Here is a 20,721-nt window from a genome sequence, read left to right as displayed (position 1 = left end):
GCTGAATGAACATGGCACATCATCAAGACATCAAATGATATTCCATGTTTTTTTCTGGAATGTTATCTGAACAATTTTCCACATTTTCACAGATGACCGCCAGTTGGGGATTTGCCACATCCTTAATTAATTCCTATGAAACCTGCTAGAGATTGAGGCCAAGTAGTCACTTCCAAATGACTGATGATGTTGTGTGCATTTGGGGGTGGGGGAGCTCAGTTAGAGACCTTAAATGGAATTGATTTTTCAGAGGGTGAGTCCTTAGTACTTTATGAGAAGACAGTGACAAAAACAAAACGGAATTGGAAGATGCATTTGCTAGATCAGCTTTCCAGAGGTAACCTGTTGGGGTCCCTTAGGGTTAAAAGCATCAGCCTTCCTCAGGTTGCTTCCCCCTATGCTTAGTTTCAGCAGGTTTTACACAGGAATTATGAGGTCATGTTTGCCTTAAAGGAAATGCTTGGTAGCGCCATGATGAAGGCTTTGGACAAAATAAGGCTCAAATTATGTGCTGCATTACACACCAGCTGCATGTTGTCCTTTTCCAAGCAAGGAGCTATCCAAGATGCTTTACTCAATATAACAAATTTACCATAAAACTACAATATATTGAATTTTAATATTTATTTATCTTCAGTAAAGACCTTACTAAAATAAGAAGATTTGGTAAAGACTAAACTTGCCTCTTGGGACCTGATCATGCAGTCCAAACATAGTAAATCAGAATATTCACGTTTATTGTTCTGCACATGCTTTGGCACTTTGTTGAATTGGGATCATAGGCAAAACTAAGAGTTTTCCAAGCATAAGGATTGCAGATTTGGGCCCTTAAAATACAGTTCCTACCTACTGTTATGTATTGCAATAATAGTAACTAGGTAATTTAAAATGTTTCTTTTTCTGTTTGTTCTAGGGCACTCATCTTTCCTGTCTTGATTCGTGGAGGAAAACCAACACCATTCATTACTTTTGCGCTAGCACTCATATTCTGTGTCTATAATGGATACTTGCAAGGTCGGAGCTTAAGTAATTATGCAGAATATCCTTCTGGTTGGCTGAAAGGTCCTTGTTTCATTGTAGGTGAGGTGAATAAAAGCATGCTGTTTTATGAGAACCAAAAGCAAAATTGATTATCGTAAATCTTTATAAAAAATGAACATAAAATTATAGTTCTCATACATGGGGATCCAGTGGTCTAGACTTTTTGTTTGTTAGACCTCCTTACTGTGATACAATGGAGGTCATTTAATCTTTATTTTTCTCTCCTTACTTCCATCTTTGAGTTTTGATTCCCTTTTCTGATGTGCCGTCTCAGCAACTGTATATCTATCAGCCTGACATCGGTCTTGGGCAAAAAAATGGAATGGCTGAAATGGGTCTGGATTAATATAGCATTAAAGGAAATCAATAAAATTAATGTCAGTCAACATGGGATTATGGAAAACTGACCAATTTGATACCCTTTTTTGATGAGATTACAAGTTTGTTTGATAAAGGTAATAGTGTTGATGTAATATCCTTAGACTTCTGTACTGCAGTTGACTTGGTTCCACATGACATTTTAATTAAGAAGCTACAAGAAAATGAACATGGAATACATTAAATGGATTAAAGGCTGGCTAAATTACAAGTCTCAACGTAAGCGTAAATGGAGGCTCAGTAAACTGTCATGGGATAAGAGGGAAGGTCCTCTCATGGATTGAAAACTGGTTAAAAGAGGTTAAAAGATAGGCAACAAAGGATAGGAACAAATAGTCGGCTTTCAGAATGGAGAGAGGTAAATAGTGGTGTCTCCCAGGGGTCTATACGGGGCCCAGTCCTATTCAATATATTCATAAATGATCTGGAAAAAGAGGTAAACAGTGACGTGGCAAAATTTGCAGATGATATAAAATTGCTCAAGTTAGTTAAGTCCCAGGCAGATTGCGGAGAGCTACAAAACAATCTCTCAAAACTGGGTGACTGGGCAACAAAATGGCAGATGAAATTCAATGTTGATAAATGCAAAGTAATGCACATTAGAAAACATAATCCCAACTATACATATAAAATTATGGGGTCTAAATTAGCTGTTACCAGTCAAGAAAGAGATCTCAGCGTCATTGTGGATAGTTCTCTGAAACCATCCACTCAATGTGCAGCGGCAGTCAAAAAAGCAAATAGAATGTTGGGAATCATTAAGAAAAGGACAGATAATAAGACAGAAAATATCATATTGTCTCTATATAAATCCATGGTACACCCACATCTTGAATACTGCATGCAGATGTGGTCGCCCCATATCAGAAAGATATATTGGAATTGGAAAAGGTTCAGAAAAGGGCAACAAAAATGATTAGGTGTATGGAATGGCTACCATATGAGGAGTGATTAATAAGACTGGGTCTTTTCAGCTTGAAAAAGAGACAACTAAGGAGGGATATGATAGAGGTCTATACAATCATGACTGGTGTGGAGAAAGTAAATAAGGAAGTGTTGTTTACTCCTCATAAAACAAGAACTAGCTGTCACCAAATGAAATTAATAGGCAGCAGGTTTAAAAAAAAAAAGGAAGTATTTTTTCACACAAAGCAGTCAACCTGTGGAACTCCTTGCCAGAGGATGTTGTGAAGGTCAAGCCTGTAATGGGGTTCAAAAAAGATACGTTAGTAGATAGATAAGTTCATGGAGGATAGGTCCATCCATGGCTGTTAGCCAGGATGGACAGGGATGGTGTCCCTAGCCTCTGTTTGCCAGAAGCTGGGAATGGGCAACAGGGGATCAATCACGTGATGATTACCTGTTCTGTTCATTCCCTCTGGGGCTCCTGGCATTGGCCACTGTCGGAAGACAGGATACTGGGCTGGATGGACCTTTGGTCTGACTCAGTATGGCCATTCTTATGTTCTTATGAAAAACTCTCTTTTGGAAATTGTCTGCTGGGCTAGAGTCACAAAGAAACATAAGTGTGATGACACTGAGCACTACCATGCCTAACTTTGAGGCACCTAGAAAATCATTGGGATTTACAAAGCCTAGGTTAGGCACCTAGCCTTCCTATACAATGAATAAGGAGAGATAGGTGCCTCACAATGAGATTCACAAAAGTCAGCATTCTAGGCAGTTTCTCACCTAAACTAGCCAATGGGAGCTGCCAAAAGCAAGGTATATATGTTAAGCCCTGCCACTCTCATAAAGATAAGCACCTATGTCTGGGCTGCAGGGAGTCATTGGAGCCAGGGGACTGGATCCTGGGTCTTCCACCTCCCAGGTGAGTGCTTTAACACCAGTCAATCTAGTCATTCTCAGGCTTGTGTGCTTTCACTCTCTTTGTCTGGCCCAATTTCTTTTTACAAGTATTTATCTACAGTGGAACAGCTTCAACAAGAGAGGCTGAGGGAACTCCACATCAGAATATCCTATAGTCTAGTGATTAGAATACTAACTAACAGAGGTGGCAGATCCCTGTTCTTATCCCTTCGCCCCCTGAGGTGGAGACGGGGATGTGACTCAAGGACAAATTGATGCAAACTGAGAGATGCACAGTGGTACAAAAGGATTACAGAGATCTCTTGGGTAAGGCATCTATCTACTAATCCACCAAAGAGTGCCATGTAAGGACTCCAATAAAAACCTGAATCACACTGGTTGTCATAAGAGCGACAAAGAGTCCTATGGCACCTTATAGACTAACAGACGTATTGGAGCATGAGCTTTCGTGGGTGAATATCCACTTCGTCGGATGCATGGAGTGGAGATTTCCAGAGGCAGGTATAAATATGCAAGCAAGAATCAGGCTAGGGATAACGAGGTTAGTTCAGTCAGGGAGGATGAGGCCTCTTCTAGCAGTTGAGGTGGCTAGCCAACTACAAAAGCAGTTTCCCCTCCCTTGGTGTTCACACCTCAACTGCTAGAAGAGGGCCTCATCCTCCCTGATTGAACTAACCTTATTATCCCTAGCCTGATTCTTGCTTGCATATTTATACCTGCCTCTGGAAATCTCCACTCCATGCATCCGACGAAGTGGATATTCACCCACGAAAGCTCATGCTCATATACGTCTGTTAGTCTATAAGGTGCCACAGGACTCTTTGCCGCTTTTACAGATCCAGACTAACACGGCTACCCCGCTGAAACTGGTTATCATAATCATTTTGAGATGTATGTATGGGTAATATGTGAAGTTATGTATATGTACTAAAATGTATGTTCTTTAGGTCTGTGAGTTAAGGCAGGTCACTGATTAAGTATTCTAAGGCTCACAGTGGATGGCCCTTCACAGCCTGAGCAAAATGCTAACAGATTGTGGAAGTTGCGGGAAAAAAGAGAAACAGCATGGGTTATCCTGTTAAAGGATAAGACAATGAACTTTTGAAACTATATCTGAGATACAGATGAATCTCCAGTTATTCCTTCAGTGTGTAAGGACAAGACGCCAGTGGGCTTGAACGTCTGAGGAGGCATCTCAGCCAAACTGGTTGAAAATGCTGGAGAAAATATTAGGAGTAAGCTATTTTGTAGGAGATAGGTGAATGCCTTGTCAGTTAAGTTTGGGCTCTAGAAAGCATATTATGATTTTGTTTTATATGTAACCATTTGTTTCTAATTTTCTTATTTTCTATCACTTGCATGTCTATTCTTTGCTATTAAATAAGCTCTCTTACAGTGGCCCAATCTGATAGGCAGGCTTTGAGCATGCTTACCAGATAGGCAAGTTAGGTGGAGAAACCCCTGTTTTCCATTGGTTCATGCATTGCTCTGGAGCTTCAGCGTCTGGATGCTTGGTGTGGGACTGCAGTGTTTTTGTTCAGAGGCAGAAACATAGGCACCTAGGGAACTTTTACTGTAAAAATTTAGTTGCTGAGAGAATTTAGGCATCTACAGGATTTTGGGCGTAGCTGAGCGTGGGTTTTGTGAATTCCAGTTGGGCCTGATTCTGATTTTTAGCTACCTAAGTCCTTTTGTGAATCTGGCCTCAAATTGGTGTAGTGCTGCAGTGCTCTGGAGGAGGGAGTCTGACTTTAAACAAGGAAAAGAAAGGGGTAGGGGAACGCTGAAGTGTATCCATTTGGTGGAATGAGGAGGTCTGAGTAGAGCACCCATAAAGACACTATTATAAGCATAAGAGAAGTTTAGTCATCCTGGGCAGTAACTGAGATTCTTCAAGATGTGTGTTCCTATGGGTGCTCCACTACCTGCCCTCCTCCCCTCTGCCAGCAGGCATTGCTACCAAAGTTCTCCAATCTCACCTACAATGGAACACCCCTAGGGGGACACATCTGAAAGAACCTCAGTTACTGTACTGGGTGAGTAACCTTCTCTTCACTTGAGCACTGTCCACATAGGGCAGCTAGCATGCATCATTTTAGATTCCCTGTTACATCGTAAATCAGGTCTGTCTCTCAACTCATTGAGGGCCCACATAGCAGTGATCTCAGCGTTTCATCCCCCAATCCAAGGGAAGTCAGTATTTTCCAACTCCGTGGTAGTTAGATTTTTGAAAGGTATTGTCAGTCGCTTTCCACCAGCAGTAAAAGAAGTGGTTCTCCTCTTGGACCTTAACATTGTGCTTGTTGCCCTTGTGGGACCTCCATTTGAGTCCCTAGCATCACATTCTCTTTCCGTCCTTTGCCAAAAGACCGCCTTTCTTATTGCTATAACGTCTGCTAGGAGGGAATTTAGGAAGGCTGGCATGAGTGCTGGAAGCTCCCCCAGCACCCAGATTGTGGCCCTGCCCCCTGCTCGGCCTCCTCCCCTGAGGCCATGCCCATGCTTGGCCCCCTCCCCTGAGGCCACACAATCACCGCTCGCTCCTCTCCTCAGTAGAGGAGAGGAGTGAGCAGCGGCAGCAGTTGTGGGGGGCCTCAGTGAAGGCGGGTTGGAGGAGAGGAGTGACTTGATGAGCTATGGGGGTCTTAGGTGAAGGGGTGCAGCGGGGACAGGAAGGGGCTAAGCAAGGGCAGGCATTGGCGGAAAGAGGCAGGGCTGGAAGAGGAGCAGCATGAGCAAGGCCATGGGGGAAGAGTGGAGCAGGGTCTTGAGGCGAAACGCAGGCGAGGCTACGGCCCAGGCATCCGCACTCTCAAATGTGGTGGGTCGTCAGTGTGCCTCCAAAGGGAGGTGTGCCACATCATGTTTGGGGAGGCATAGTGTACCCTGGGCTATTAAAACTGCCACCCATGGCAGCACTGCCCCTAATTAGTCTCAGGAGGGACCACAAGTAGGCGTAGCCTACAGGGTTCTCTGGCTTCAGTGCACTGGGTGTGCACACCTGAGTGGAATACACATCTGCACCTACATCTCGAAGAACAACAGTTATAGTATAGGTAAGCAATAGTTTTTTATGCTCACTCAGAGCTCATTCTGGATTGGTGCCTAACTATATACAAAGGCCTGGATCCACACAGGCACTTAGTTGTTGCCATGCTCAGTATCATGGCATCAAACTTTTAGGTGCCTAGGAAATCACAGGAACAACACTGTGATCCACAAAATCTGAATTAAGTGCCTAGGCTCACTATACAATGAATGGGGAATGGGGGAGGGAAAGGTGCCTTACAGCATGATTCACAAAAACAACACAGTAGGTGGGGAGCTGCCCAAACTAGCCAATGAGAGATGCTGATGATAGGGGTTTGTGCTAAACTATGTCCTCTGAGATAGGCATCTATCTCTGTTTAGCAATCCATGAAAGGGAACCTGCCACCTGGAGTTAGGTGCCTGAGGGGCCTAAGTCATTTCTTGTGTGAATGAGTTACCTGTCTACCTCACTCCTTGCTCACCTTATAACTTTTAGCCTGGTGTTTAGAGCACTCATCTAGGGTTTGGGTGACACCCCACTCATCACCAGAGGGGAAGAAAGGATTTGAACAAAGGTCTCCCATTTTTTAGGAGGATGTTCTAGCCACTGAGCTATGGAATAGTCTGATGTGGGTGCCTGTTGAAACTGTTCCACTGTGCATAAATACTTATATATAGAAAGAGAATGACTGGAGTCCAGTAGTTAGGCCATTCATGTGAGAGACCCACGGTCCAGTCCCCAGTCCCGCTGCTCTTATCACTCTTTCATTATTTACCCACAGCTTCAACAGGAGATACTGAGGGAGTCCCACATTAGACTGGTGGTTAGAGCACTCTCTTGGGAGACCCATGTTCAAATCCTTTCCCTCTCTGCAGCAGAGGGAGGAATTGAACCCAGGTGAGTGCTCTAACCCCTGGGTTAAAAGTTTTTAGGTGGGCGCAACCATATCCTCCTCCTTCTGCTGCATTCCGAAAGGGACCTGCTCTGGTAGTAGTGCTCAGAGGTCACATGCCGGATTGGGCCCTGCATGCAACTGAGGTGGCTGCACGCTTATTTTCTCCCCCAGTTTGTTAGTTTCTCTGGGGCCTTAGGCAGGAGATAAATGTCTGGACGCCTAGAGGGTGGCAGCCATGCATTTGCCCAGAAATGTAGACGCGTAAGGAACTTTTACTCTGAAAACTTAGACACTGAGCGAGTTTAGGCAACCACAGGGTTCAGTGGGAGTTTTGTGAATTGCAGTGGAGCCTAAAGTGGGACCCAAGGTGCCTAAACCCCCAGTTTAGGCACCTGAGTCTGGGATGTTAGGCATGTAAGTGGGTTTGGGCCAAAATGCAGTCAATTCACAAAATTAAGCAAGCTGGAAACAGAGGAAAATATTGTTAATTTTGTCAGTTATAGTGATCGTATATATTTCTTGTAACAATAGGAGGTATGTTTTCAGACTGTGATTTTTAAGTTGGCATTGTCCTTTAAAGTATGATGGAAATGGGCTGTCTTCAACGGTGACCCCCAAAGACAACAAATGGAAGCATCAGTCATCTAGTTTTCTACAGATATCACCTCTCTCTCTTTGCTCTGGTTTATATTCTTTCCTGGGGTTAAGGAGACTTCATGAGATCCTGCTGATTCACCAGTCTTCATTAGTTGATTGCATGCAGCCTGTTTGACAGAGGTCTCCATTCTCCTGCCGCTCAGGGCTGCTAGGGGTATGGTTGTAATCCCATCGTTGCAAGATCCTTTGTACATTCAATCCTCACTTTTTCTTCATCCCTGAGTGTTAAAGGCATATTTGTTGGAAGCTTAGGGCTTGTCTTCACTACGGGTGTAAATTGACCTAAATTATGCTACTCCAGCTATGTGAATAACATTGCTGGAGTTGATGTAGCTTAGGTCAACTTACCCCAGTGTCTTCACAGCGCTGAGTTGATGGGAAATGCTTTCCGGTCAACTTCCCTTACTTAGGGTGACCGGACGTCCCATTTTTAAAGGAACAGTCCCATATTTAAGACCTCCTGCAGGTGTCCCAACTTTTTCTTAAAAACAGGCAAATTGTCCCATATTTTCTGTCTCCCACCGCATCAGTACTGGTGGGTCCTGCTGCTGGCTGGATCCCTGCTTGCCAGCGGCCTACCCACCAGTAGCTGACGATGGGAGTAGGTGTGCAAGGCTGGTGGCAGGGCAAAGATGCAGCATGCCACTCTCCCTGCTTTTCCATCTGTGCAGCCCCCACTGTGTGTTGGCTCTTGGCCAGCAGAGCCCCTCCCCCTGTCCTGTTTCCAGCTGGCACTGTCTGTGCTCTGCGAGTTGCAGTGGTTGATGAGTGCGGGTAGGTGCCAGCTGGTTACGTGTTGCCTCTGTCACCCACCCATTAGCCCTTTACATTCTCCCCCTCTCATTGTCCTCTCCCTGCTTTGCCCCTTCACCATTCCTAGCCCTGCGGCTCCTCCATATCCCACCTCGGTGAGGCGTGTCCTGCTTCCAGCACTGTGCGGAGAACCAGGCTCTGGTTGGCGTGCTGAGGTCACCAACAGCCTGGTCAGCAGGCTCCTTCCTTCCCCCACTGCCTCTGGCTGAGCCAGTGCCCCAAGAAAGCTCAAGACCCTCTGGTCCAGGGCGCTGGCCAGGAGGAGCCAAGCCCTGCATGTGACAAAGCCCCGCACAGCACTGGCATGGGGAAGCCTTTCCGCCCCTCACCTAAGCTCTGGCATGGCAGGGTAGGGGAAGCGATTTCCAGCTTGTTCACACCCGGAACCTGTAGGGTCCACAGCAGCCCCTGGGGCAGGAGCTTAGAACCCTCTTCGTCCTCCACCCCGGGTCCTGCCCCCAAGGAGCACAGGGTTGCTCTGTTCCCTAGGCACCCTCCTCTGTTGAGCCACTTCTCTGGTCAGATTCGCTGAAGCCCCTGAAGTCAGGTTCCCTGGGCCCTGCTGCACAATGCAGCCTTAGGCTTAACCCTTTCCTGCCCACACTGTAGCCGGAGGACAGGAGGCGGCTGGGTTATGGTGCTGGCTAGCAGCAATCTGGAGGTGTTAGCTGCCTTTTGGCACCGTATGGACAAGAAGGGACAAGCTGCTTCCAGCCACACAGGAGAGGTGGTGGATGGCAAGAGACGAGCTCTGCAAAGACACAGGCCAGGTCATTCTTTCATCCTCCCACCTTCTCTGTGGCTGGAAGCAGCTCCCGTCCGTTCCCTCCCGCAGTGCCAAAAGGCTGCTGCTGACCACATTCTGGTGTGAACCCTGGCAGAAATGTGGGGAGGGGGGACATATGACCCTGCATGCTCCCCCACGTGTTGCCTCAGGAAGATGCGGATGTGGTGGCAGGTACTAGGAGAGCTGGGTTCATCCCGGGGGCCCAGTCAGGCATGGAGGGCGGAGAGCATCAGGCAGGGAGGGTGGGGTCAGTCGGTCACTCTCCTGTGTGAGAGAGGTGTATAGAAGTGTGTGTATGTCACCCCTCCCTGTGTGTCTGTGTGCGGGGGTTGGGGGGGGTGTCACTCCTCCCCGTGTGAACTATAAAGCCTTAAAGATAAGGTAAATAAAAAGAATCCAACTATGAGGTATTTCTTTTTAACAGGGGCTCAGTCAACTTGATGTTAATTTGAATGTTTGTACAATTGATTGCCATTGAACTCACTTGAATACAAGTAATTTTACCAGGTGTCCCATATTCAGCATATGGAAATATGGCCACCCTACCCTTACTCTTTTTTGAGAGCTGGAGTACCAGGGTCCACCGGAGAGAGCTCTGCCATTGATTTAGCGGGTCTTCACTAGACCCACTAAATCTATTGCAGCACCATTGATCTCCCCATAGTGGAGACCAGCCCTTAGTGTCCACTTACCACACACACTAATGTATACACACACACACACCATTTGGAAAGAAGGTCAGCATTTGCATTCAATTTCTTGGCTGCAAACAAAAGGAGGAGGTTTGTAGGAACAGATAGCAGCGAGTGAATCTGGAATATTTAATATTCTTTATTTTCCGTTGTTGCAGAAAGTTAATATGAAAAGTCTCCTCATCTCTGATCTGCTCTCAGCCGGGCTGACAGACCTACTAATCTAGAGAACTCTGCCTCCATATGGGCTCATGGAGCCTTTGCAGTTTACTCAAAAGCTTGCCATCCAAGTTGGACAGCAGTCTCAGCACTCAGTCTCTGTAGCAGAATTTTTAGAAGTAGGTGTTCCTGTTTTAGGCCCTGATTCTGCAAACCTGCACATGCTTAAGTTTACTCATATGAGAGGTCTCATTGAAGTCAAGGAAATGTAGGAAAAATGGGAATTTCTAATATTAACAAGGTACAAGCTGTATCTGGAAAATACTGAGAGACAACCTGATGCAGACCATCGGGCTATTCACATGCACAAAATTATAAGTGCATAAATATTTTTAGAATTAGGGGCCTCATGGATGTACATTTCTGTGCTGGGCCTGCAACAGGATCTGCAGTGCTTACTTCTGTGTAAACTAAAATGATGAATCTGCTGTGGAAAATTCAGGAACACATCCAGTGAAAGAGAAGGTTAAAGCATGCTTTTTAGACAGTGATCAATGTAGATTAATTTCTTTAACATCTTTTTGAATGTTAGTTTATTTGAGCAGTTCAGTTTATCAATATGGGTGTGAGAACATATGCATATATTAAAAGTATAATTTAAATCTGGGGTAGTGGTAAGAATAAAGCCTTCTGTCCTTGTTTTCATAGCTCCCAATCCTGCAATTGGTTCTTTGGAGGATTGGGGCCATACTTTACAGTGTCACCAGAACTGCTTGATGGATTTACAGGTTCATGTAGAGTTAGAGGTACACTACTGCTTATGTTTTTTTATATAAACGTAGGGTTATTTGTTTGTATAAACCATAGTTTGTTCTATTAAAACAGGTGTTTTCAGTCCAGTATTTTAATATTATTACTTTGACTCTTTTTCTTTAGGTTTTGCAGGGTGGCTGAGTGGCATGGCAATTAATATCTATTCTGATCACATTCTCAGAAATCTGAGAAAACCAGGGGAAACAGGCTACAAAATACCAAGAGGTGAGTAAAAAGTTAAGGAATTTAAAATTGCAAAGGAATGTCTCAGAACTTGGTTCTATTGTATTTAAAGGACATAAATTGCTCAGGGACATAACAAATATCAAGATCAGGAAACCAATGGCAAGAGGATTTTCAAGCGTATTTCCTGAAACAAGAAATTGCCTTTATTACTCTAAATGAAGGGAAACGATCTGACTACACCGCAAAAACCCTGCCTATCTCTGTGTAACTGCCTCAGAGCAAAAGGCTGCTTTTGTAGAGTCTAGTAACCTAGTGATGACCCAAGGTCTGTTAATATTTGTTGCTCTGCAGTTTTTTGAGATACTCCATTTCTGCACTGCTTTCTCACAGTTATTGTTAATGTGTTTATTCACTCTTCTGAGAATTAACAAGCCTTTCCACTGAATTTTGCAACCATCTTTTGCAATCATTTTGCAATCTTTCCTTGGCAATCATTCTTCTTATTTGAATTTTGAGATTACCCTCTCACATTGACAATTGTGAATAAAATACCCACGCAGGACTTGATTGCAGGCTTCCTATGAAACGATCAACGTATAAAGTTTTGCAAAAGAAGTGAGAGGTTAATTGCTGCACAGGTAGAAGGATGCTGTTTTTAAAAATGTATTTACCTAAATAATATCAACAACTTTAAACCAAGATGTGATGTAAGGAATTTTCATGTCAAAAGTAAGTACTGTGCTTGGCATCCACTGTACTTTTCTGATACCTGTTTCATTTTTATTACTTAAAGAAAACAGTTTTAAAACTTTTTCCCTGATTTTTGCCTCCCTTAAATTGAATAGCATTTGCTCATCTGAGTACTCTTACTGATGACAATGGAACTATCTGAGTCAGTGCTCTTCTAAATGAATAAGAGTGCGAGAATCCTTTTATTTATTTTACTTCTAATTCCCAGTAGTGAAGAGTTGACTTTAGGCTCACACAGCTGTGAAATACAATTTGGGACTCTTTAATACCTTGTCTCTTTCAATAGGGGCCAGAGTTAAAACAGTAAAGTTGACTATTCTCCTGAGATTATTTTATTCCTGTTTCCTAGTGAGGTGTTGTTTTTTTAACCAAACTTTAAGCAAACGAATTCTGTGGTTTAAGTGGGTAAAATACTTAGGACTAAACTGTCATTCAGAAGAGTAAAATTGTGGAGAGTTCGGCACTAACTTAATTTCTAAGGTATCCCACTAGGATACAGATTTTAAACATTGTATTAATCTAACTAAATGACGCTTTGAAAACACTTTGGTACTATTCAAAAAGGCTATAATTTATAAATAGAAATATCACACTTTTGAGTTCTCATAAATTCTGGCTCTCACATATTTCAAAACTTGGAAGCAGTTAATTGAATGTGTACTTGTGGGGCTCTGTGACCAGATTGGCCACTGCTTTACAGGCATTTGTCGAGGATTTCTAGTAGGCTTTGTACCACATTTTCAAGCGTAGGTACTAGCAACATGAGAGAATTCATGAGAGAATGACATCTGCATGTGAATAAAGGTGTACTGTTAGGTGAATCGTACATTTAAAAACAGAGGAAACCATACACATTTTGCTACTTTTTTTTTGGAATGACTATACATTGTAAAAAGAAAAGGAGTACTTGTGGTACCTTAGAGACTAACAAATTTATTTGAGCATAAGCTTTTGTGAGCTACAGCTCACTTCATCAGATGCATGCAGTGGAAAATACAGTATGGGGATTTTATATACACAGAGAACATGAAACAATGGATGTTACCATACACACTGTAACGAGAGTGATCAGGTAAGGTGAGCTATTACCAGCAGGAGAGGAAAAAAACAAACAAAAAACCTTTTGTAGTGATAATCATGGTGGGCCATTTCCAGCAGTTGACAAGAACCTGTGAGGAACAGTAGGGGGGAAAAAATAAACATGGGGAAATAGTTTTACTTTGTGTAATGACACATCCACTCCCAGTCTTTATTCAAGCCTAATTTAATGGTGTCCAGTTTGCAAATTAATTCCAATTCAGCAGTCTCTCGTTGGAGTCTGTTTTTGAAGTCTTTTTGTTGTAATAATGCCACTTTTAGGTCTGTACTAGAGAGATTGAAGTGTTCTCCGACTGGTTTTTGAATGTTATAATTCTTGACGTCTGATTTGTGTCCATTTATTCTTTTATATAAAGACTGTCCGGTTTGGCCAATGTGCATGGCAGAGGGGCATTGCTGGCACATGATGGCATATATCACATTGGTAGATGTGCAGGTGAACGAGCCTCTAATAGTGTGGCTGATGTGATTAGGCCCTATGATGGTGTCCCCTGAATAGATATGTGGACACAGTTGGCAACGAGCTTTGTTGCAAGGGTAGGTTCCTGGGTTAGTGTTTTTGTTGTGTGGTATGTGGTTGCAGGATCATCATCATGGATCTACAACCTATCCTGAAGGACAGCCCATCACTCTCACAGATCTTGGGAGACAGGCCAGGCCTCGCTTACAGACAGCCCCCCAACCTGAAGCAAATACTCACCAGCAACCATAAATAGTAACAAGCGGCCAGGACCCAGGAGCCCCTCTCTCTACTTAAGGGCTAATCACAGAAACCAAACACCTGACCTGATTCCATACCAGCTGGGTCTGATAACTAAATAGGGCTGGCTGGCCCCAAGCGTCCTAGCCCTCACTGGGACAGTCCACTCTGTTAAGGCCTTCTTACATAAAAATCACTGTCAGCTGGGTAAAAAATTATTTCCTGTTGTGAAATAATTCCTGCAGAATACATTAGTAACTCTGCTAATACACAGCTGCAAGAATAGTAAAAGGAAGTCTCATGGGAGACTTCAGTCACCCTGATATCTTCTGGGAGAGCAATACAGCAGTGCACAGACAATCCAGGAAGTTTTTGGAAAGTGTAGGGGACAATTTCCTGGTGCAAGTGCTGGAGGAACCAACTAGGGGCAGAGCTCTTCTTGACCTGCTGCTCACAAATCAGGAAGAATTAGTAGGGGAAGCTAAAGTGGATGGGAACCTGGGAGGCAGTGACCATGAGATGGTCGAGTTCAGGATCCTGACACAGGGAAGAAAGGAGAGCAGCAGAATACGGACCCTGGACTTCAGAAAAGCAGACTTTGACTCCCTCAGGGAACTGATGGGCAGGATCCCCTGGGAGAATAACATGAAGGGGAAGGGAGTCCAGGAGATCTGGCTGTATTTTAAAGAATCCTCATTGAGGTTGCAGGGACAAACCATCCTGGTGTGTAGAAAGAATAGTAAATATGGCAGGCGACCAGCTTGGCTTAATAGTGAAATCCTTGCTGATCTTAAACACAAAAAAGAAGGTTACAAGAAGTGGAAGATTGGACAAATGACCAGGGAAGAGTATAAAAATATTGCTCGGGCATGCAGGAGTGAAATCAGGAAGTTTTGGAGTTGCAGCTAGCAAGAGATGTTAAGAGTAACAAGAAGGGTTTCTTCAGGTATGTTAGCAACAAGATGAAAGTCAAGGAAAGTGTGGGCCCCTTACTGAATGAGGGAGGCAACCTAGTGGCAGAGGATGTGGAAAAAGCTAATGTACTCAATGCTTTTTTTGCCTCTGTCTTCACGAACAAGGTCAGCTCCCAGACCACTGCACTGGGCAGCACAGCATGGGAAGGAGGTGACCAGCCCTCTGTGGAGAAAGAAGTGGTTCGGGACTATTTAGAAAAGCTGCACGAGCGCAAGTCCATGGGGCCGGATGCGCTGCATCTGAGAGTGCTAAAGGAGTTGGCGGATGTGACTGCAGAGCCATTGGCCATTATCTTTGAAAACTCATGGCGATCGGGGGAAGTCTCAGATGACTGGAAAAAGGCTAATGTAGTGCCCATCTTTAAGAAAGGGAAGAAGGAGGATCCTGGGAACTACAGGTCAGTCAGCCTCATCTCAGTTCCTGGAAAAATCACGGAGCAGGTCCTCAAGGAATCACTTCTGAAGCACACAGAGGAGACGAAAGTGATCAGGAACAGTCAGCATGGATTCACCAAGGACAAGTCATGCCTGACTAATCTAATTGCCTTCTATGACGAGATAACTGGCTCTGTGGATGAGGGGAAAGCGGTGGACGTGTTGTTCCTTGACTTTAGCAAAGCTTTTGACACGGTCTCCCACAGTATTCTTGCCAGCAAGTTAAAGAAGTACGGGCTGGATGAATGGACTATAAGGTGGATAGAAAGTTGGCTAGACTGTCGGGTTCAACGGGTACTGATCAATGGCTCCATGTCTAGTTGGCAGATGGTATCAAGTGGAGTGCCCAAAGGTCGGTCCTGGGGCCAATTTTGTTCAATATCTTCATAAATGATCTGGAAGATGGTATGGATTGCACCCTCAGCAAGTTTGCAGATGACACTAAACTGGGAAGAGAGGTAGATATGCTGGAGGGTAGGGATAGGATACAGAGGGCCCTAGACAAATTAGAGGATTGGGCCAAAAGAAATCTGATGAGGTTCAACAAGGACAAGTGCAGAGTCCTGCACTTAGGACGGAAGAATCCCATGCACCGCTGCAGACTAGGGACCGAATGGCTTGGCAGCAGTTCTGCAGAAAAGGACCTAGGGGTTACAGTGGACGAGAAGCTGGATATGAGTCAACAGTGTGTCCTTGTTGCCAAGAAGGCCAATGGCATTTTGGGATGTATAGGTAGGGGCATTGCCAGCAGATCGAGGGATGTGATCGTTCCCCTCTATTCGACATTGGTGAGGCCTCATCTGGAGTACTGTGTCCAGTTTTGGGCCCCACACTACAAGAAGGATGTGGAAAAATTGGAAAGAGTCCAGCGGAGGGCAACAAAAATTATTAGGGGACTGGAACACATGACTGATGAGGAGAGGCTGAGGGAACTGGGATTGTTTAGTCTGCGGAAGAGAAGAATGAGGGGGGATTTGATAGCTGCTTTCAACTACCTGAAAGGGGGTTCCAAAGAGGATGGATCTAGACTGTTCTCAGTGGTAGCTGATGACAGAACAAGGAGCAATGGTCTCAAGTTGCAGTGGGGGAGGTTTAGTTTGGATATTAGGAAAAAGTTTTTCACTAGCAGGGTGGTGAAACACTGGAATGCGTTACCTAAGGAGGTGGTGGAATCTCCTTCCTTAGATATTTTTAAGGTCATGCTTGATGAAGCCCTGGCTGGGATGATTTAGTTGGGGATTGGTCCTGCTTTGAGCAGGGGGTTGGACTAGATGACCTCCTGAGGTCCCTTCCAACCCTGATATTCTATGATTGTATGAAAACTGTGTTTTGTAGTAGAATTTATGATTTTTATATAATCAACGAAGTTTTGCATAGTCTTTATAGCTATTAAGATAGCTGTGGAATAGCTTGTCCTGCTCGTCACTTATAATATATTTTGTCTGGTTGCTTGCAAACTGACATGGTAAATTATTACAGATGTTTTGAAGTCATTTATCAGTCTTATATATCTATATTCCTACTTTCAGAAATATATGTCATAAGAGCCTACTGTACCAACATAATTGATGTCTAGAATACTCTGTATTATGTGTTGCACCGTTATGAATGTAGATATGCTTGTTAACCTTAGAGGGAAAAATTAGGGCCATTTCCTGCTCTTATTACTACTGGGAGTAGTCTCACTAACTGAGGAAGACTGGGCCCTACAGCACACACAAATATGAATAATTCAACCATTTTAGAATTTTCTACAATACAAAAAGACTTCTTTGTAGATGGAACAGTCAGCTTTTTTCAGTGTAAAATAGCGATGTATGTAGGCACAAAGCCTTCTGAAATCAGTTAACTTATTTTGCCCATACTTTAGTAATTTACGAAAATTGTCTGAAAGTTGAGATTTCAGAACTGCTTAGCCCAAAAGAAACTCATTCATAGTAGAAACCTTGCAAAGAAGTAATTCTTTTACCACAAATGGGGTTAATAAAGGAAATCTAGCCAGCCCTTCCTGATTCAACTATTACTACAGTTACAGGTGCCATTGTAACTCTCCTTGCATCGAATTATAATAATGTGTTGTGTTCTTTAGGAGGATTGTTTGAATATGTAACTGGAGCCAACTTTTTTGGAGAGATTCTTGAATGGTTTGGATTTGCTCTTGCCAGCTGCACCTTTGAAAGTGCTGCTTTTGCCATATGCACACTTTTCATCCTAGGTTCCAGGGCACACCATCATCATCAGTAAGTTTTCAAAATTTAAAAATTTCAATCTCCTCTTCTTCACTTTTCCTCTAAATTATCTGCTATTGAGTCTCAAATTCTAGGGTGTAAAAATATTTCTAGAACATAAAGATATAAGAGGGTTTTATATGTAGCCATACAAAAATGTTGACTCTGAAGTATTTTTTCTTTTGATAACTTTACATTTGGATTACTGAAAGCATTTTAAAATAAAATAATTTATCCTAATCTTATGGGGCTTTTTAAGAAATGGCAGAGGGAGAATAGCATGTTAAAAAAAATGAGGGCCATTTCCTGAGCAGGTATAAGTTGGCATAACTCAGTTGAATTAAGTCATTAGAGGAGGACCCTGCCCAATGTTCCTTTCATTGCCTTTGTTACTAAGAACACTTTTCTGAAACCTAAAGGAATGCTTAAAATCAAATTTACTTGCAGGTAATTGTTGCTTGTTTCAGCTGAGTGAAAAGTAAGTAGTAAGCAATAAAAACAATTCTAATTTTCATAGATTCCAAGGCGAAATGGGACCACTGTGATCATCTAGTCTGACCTCCTGTATAACACAGGCCGTATAACTTCCCAAAATAATTCCTAGAGCATAGCTTTTAGAAAAACGTCCAGTCTTGGTTTTAAAAATATCACTAGCCTTGGTAAATTGGATGCGCTAGCAATTAATATTGGAATACTTGGGATGGAAATACTCCAGAGAAATATCTATATTAACCCCCTAAAGTAATTCAGTTAATACTGGGCTTTTAAAAAACAGAGGATTGGCTTCATAGTTGTGTTTTGGACCCTTTATGTTGCCTGCAGAGTACAAGAGGGCCAGAAAGCAGCTAGATCCGCTCAGTTGAGAACTCCTTAGCTGATGCATCCAGCCTCTCCACACTCAGTTATGACACAGGGGACATGGAGAGGAGCATAGGTGGGGCATTCACAGTATCAGTACAGCTCTACCCTGAAAATCGGGGCACCATAACCAGTTCCCTGGCAGCCACACAACATGACAACAGTTAGACTACGGGGGGGCTGAAATTGCAGCCTATCATGGTGACCAAAACTGTTCCACTGATCTCCTTGTACTCCCCTGTTAGGGGGCTTATTCCTTCACCCACTCACTTCCCTGGTCCTTCTCGCATGAACAGAGAACAACAATACTCGAAGTCCAAAGGTGCAAACAATTCGATGTTTATTGGGGTGAACTTCCAGCAAGCATGATTCCAGTTTCCTTCCTTAGTATCCTCCTTCCCAGCTCTGACACCACAGAGCCTTACACCTGTGTCCCTGTTCCCATTCCTGCCCTTAGCCAAACATGATTCCAGTTTCCCCAGCCCCATTCCCTGTTCCCATTTCCCCTTTTAGCAAAACATGATTCCAGTTTCCTTACCCCCATTCCCTGTTCCCATTTCCCCCACCCGCATGCCCGCCCCCACCCCCACCCCCCTACTTCCTGATTGACTGCAGACTATATAATAAAACTTGACTTCTGCTTAGCTATACCTTAACCAATCATGTTCCTGAAATTTAACTAACCAATCCTAACATATTGTAACATGATTATGTACCCAATTATATCCCACCACCTTAATTAGTTTACACCCAGCAAAATTAATTATACAGCAGACAGAAACAATCACAGAACCAGACAGAGATTATACAGACAAACAATAGCAAAGTGGGAACTATAATGACAAAACAATACAGAAGTGAGGATTTCACATCCCAGCTATTGATAAGTGAGATCTTGCCAGACAGGATGCTATCAAACTAAGTTTCCTTTTACATTTTCTAGGCACTTCCCTTTCTTTGGATGTGATAGGCACTATCAGGACAGGATTGTATTCCTAACAGCCCAATAGCACCTTATTTCAATGTGATTAGTTTGGAATGTGAGGATGTGACCGTTCGCTTCCCAGCTTATGGCTGCCTCTGTTGCTTAGCCAAAGGCCTTAGCCTAAGAACAGGGCCTCAGACTGTCACAGTAAGAGAAGGCCCTTACACCGGCAGACAGTGATTTTGATTCTCTTTTGTACCTCTATAACTAGCCAAGTGATAAGAATACACCTAAATTCTTAGAGTATAGGCCTTTACAGACAGGCCTGAATATCTATATCCTAACATCCCCTCTCAATCTCTCTATATCCATCTGTTGTGTCTTGTATTATATTAGTCCCTGCCACAAAGAGATTACATCAATCTTTTTGTTCTGTTTTTGTGTAGCACCTCACATTGGGGTCTGGCTCCATGCCTGGGACGCCTTAGTGCTATGGTAATACAAATAATCAAGATGCTGTCTAGTTGCTGACCAAGAGATAGTGTATCATGATACAAGTCCTGATCATGCAAAAACTTTACAGTAACTTTATGAATGTAGCTATTCCTATTGAACTCAATGGAACTGTGCATGTGTAGGTTTGGGGCCATATTTAGAACATTATCATGTAAACCACCAACATTTATGAAGAGTTAAACACTATATCTAGTTATAAAGCTGATTCATTAGGAGTAGGGTATGGATCAAAGGCTTCAGATCTTCCCTCCCTCTTAAGAAATTACATAAGGTCTGAAAGATTTGTAAGGAATAATTATTAAAAGCTCCTAACCTAATGATAAAAAGAAAAGGAGTACTTGTGGCACCTTAGAGACTAACCAATTTATTAGAGCATAAGCTTTCGTGAGCTACAGTGAGCTGTAGCTCACGAAAGCTTATGCTCTAATAAATTGGTTAGTCTCTAAGGTGCCACAAGTACTCCTTTTCTTTTTGCGAATACAGACTAACACGGCTGTTACTCTGTAACCTAATGATAGCATAGCCAATTTCATTTTTTCCTTTCTTAACCGAGTATGTTAATTGTCACTTCTAAGGAATGTTAAGTGATTGCTTAAAGCACCCTATAAAGTGAATGAGACATTAGGTAGTTTGTACAAATAACCACTCCAGTCCTCATGCATCATGGTGCTAATGGGGCAGGTTCATGCTGTGGAACGCCGATTCTGGGCTCGGGAAACAAGCACAGACTGGTGGGACCACATAGTGTTGCAGGTCTGGGACGATTCCCAGTGGCTGCGAAACTTTCGCATGAATAAGGGCACTTTCATAGAACTTTGTGACTTGCTTTCCCTTGCCCTGACGCGCATGAATACCAAGATGAGAGCAGCCCTCACAGTTGAGAAGCGAGTGGCGATAGCCCTGTGGAAGCTTGCAATGCCAGACAGCTACCGGTCAGTTGGGAATCAATTTGGAG

At 43.4% G+C, this 20,721-nt stretch overlaps 1 protein-coding gene across 2 annotated transcripts in view; it reads left to right on the top strand.

Moving 5' to 3' along the window:
• The window catches only part of SRD5A1 (steroid 5 alpha-reductase 1), a 54,629-nt gene that overhangs the window by 21,377 nt on the left and 12,531 nt on the right, over nt 1-20,721 (top strand). The window contains exons 2-4 of one of the 2 annotated variants that reach the window (XM_084619036.1): nt 914-1,014; nt 11,220-11,321; nt 17,329-17,479. In XM_084619036.1, coding sequence (XP_084475162.1) covers nt 914-1,014; nt 11,220-11,321; nt 17,329-17,479 — 354 coding nt within the window. Of the gene's footprint in view, nt 1-913; nt 1,081-11,219; nt 11,322-17,328; nt 17,480-20,721 lie in introns of both variants that reach the window. The other variant, XM_084619035.1, reaches the window with a different exon arrangement.

The sequence above is a fragment of the Lepidochelys olivacea genome (genome assembly GCF_965140295.1).
Source record: "Lepidochelys olivacea isolate rLepOli2 genome assembly, chromosome: 2".
Lineage (NCBI taxonomy): Eukaryota > Metazoa > Chordata > Testudines > Cheloniidae > Lepidochelys > Lepidochelys olivacea.
This window is presented reverse-complemented; position numbering and strand designations above follow the sequence as displayed.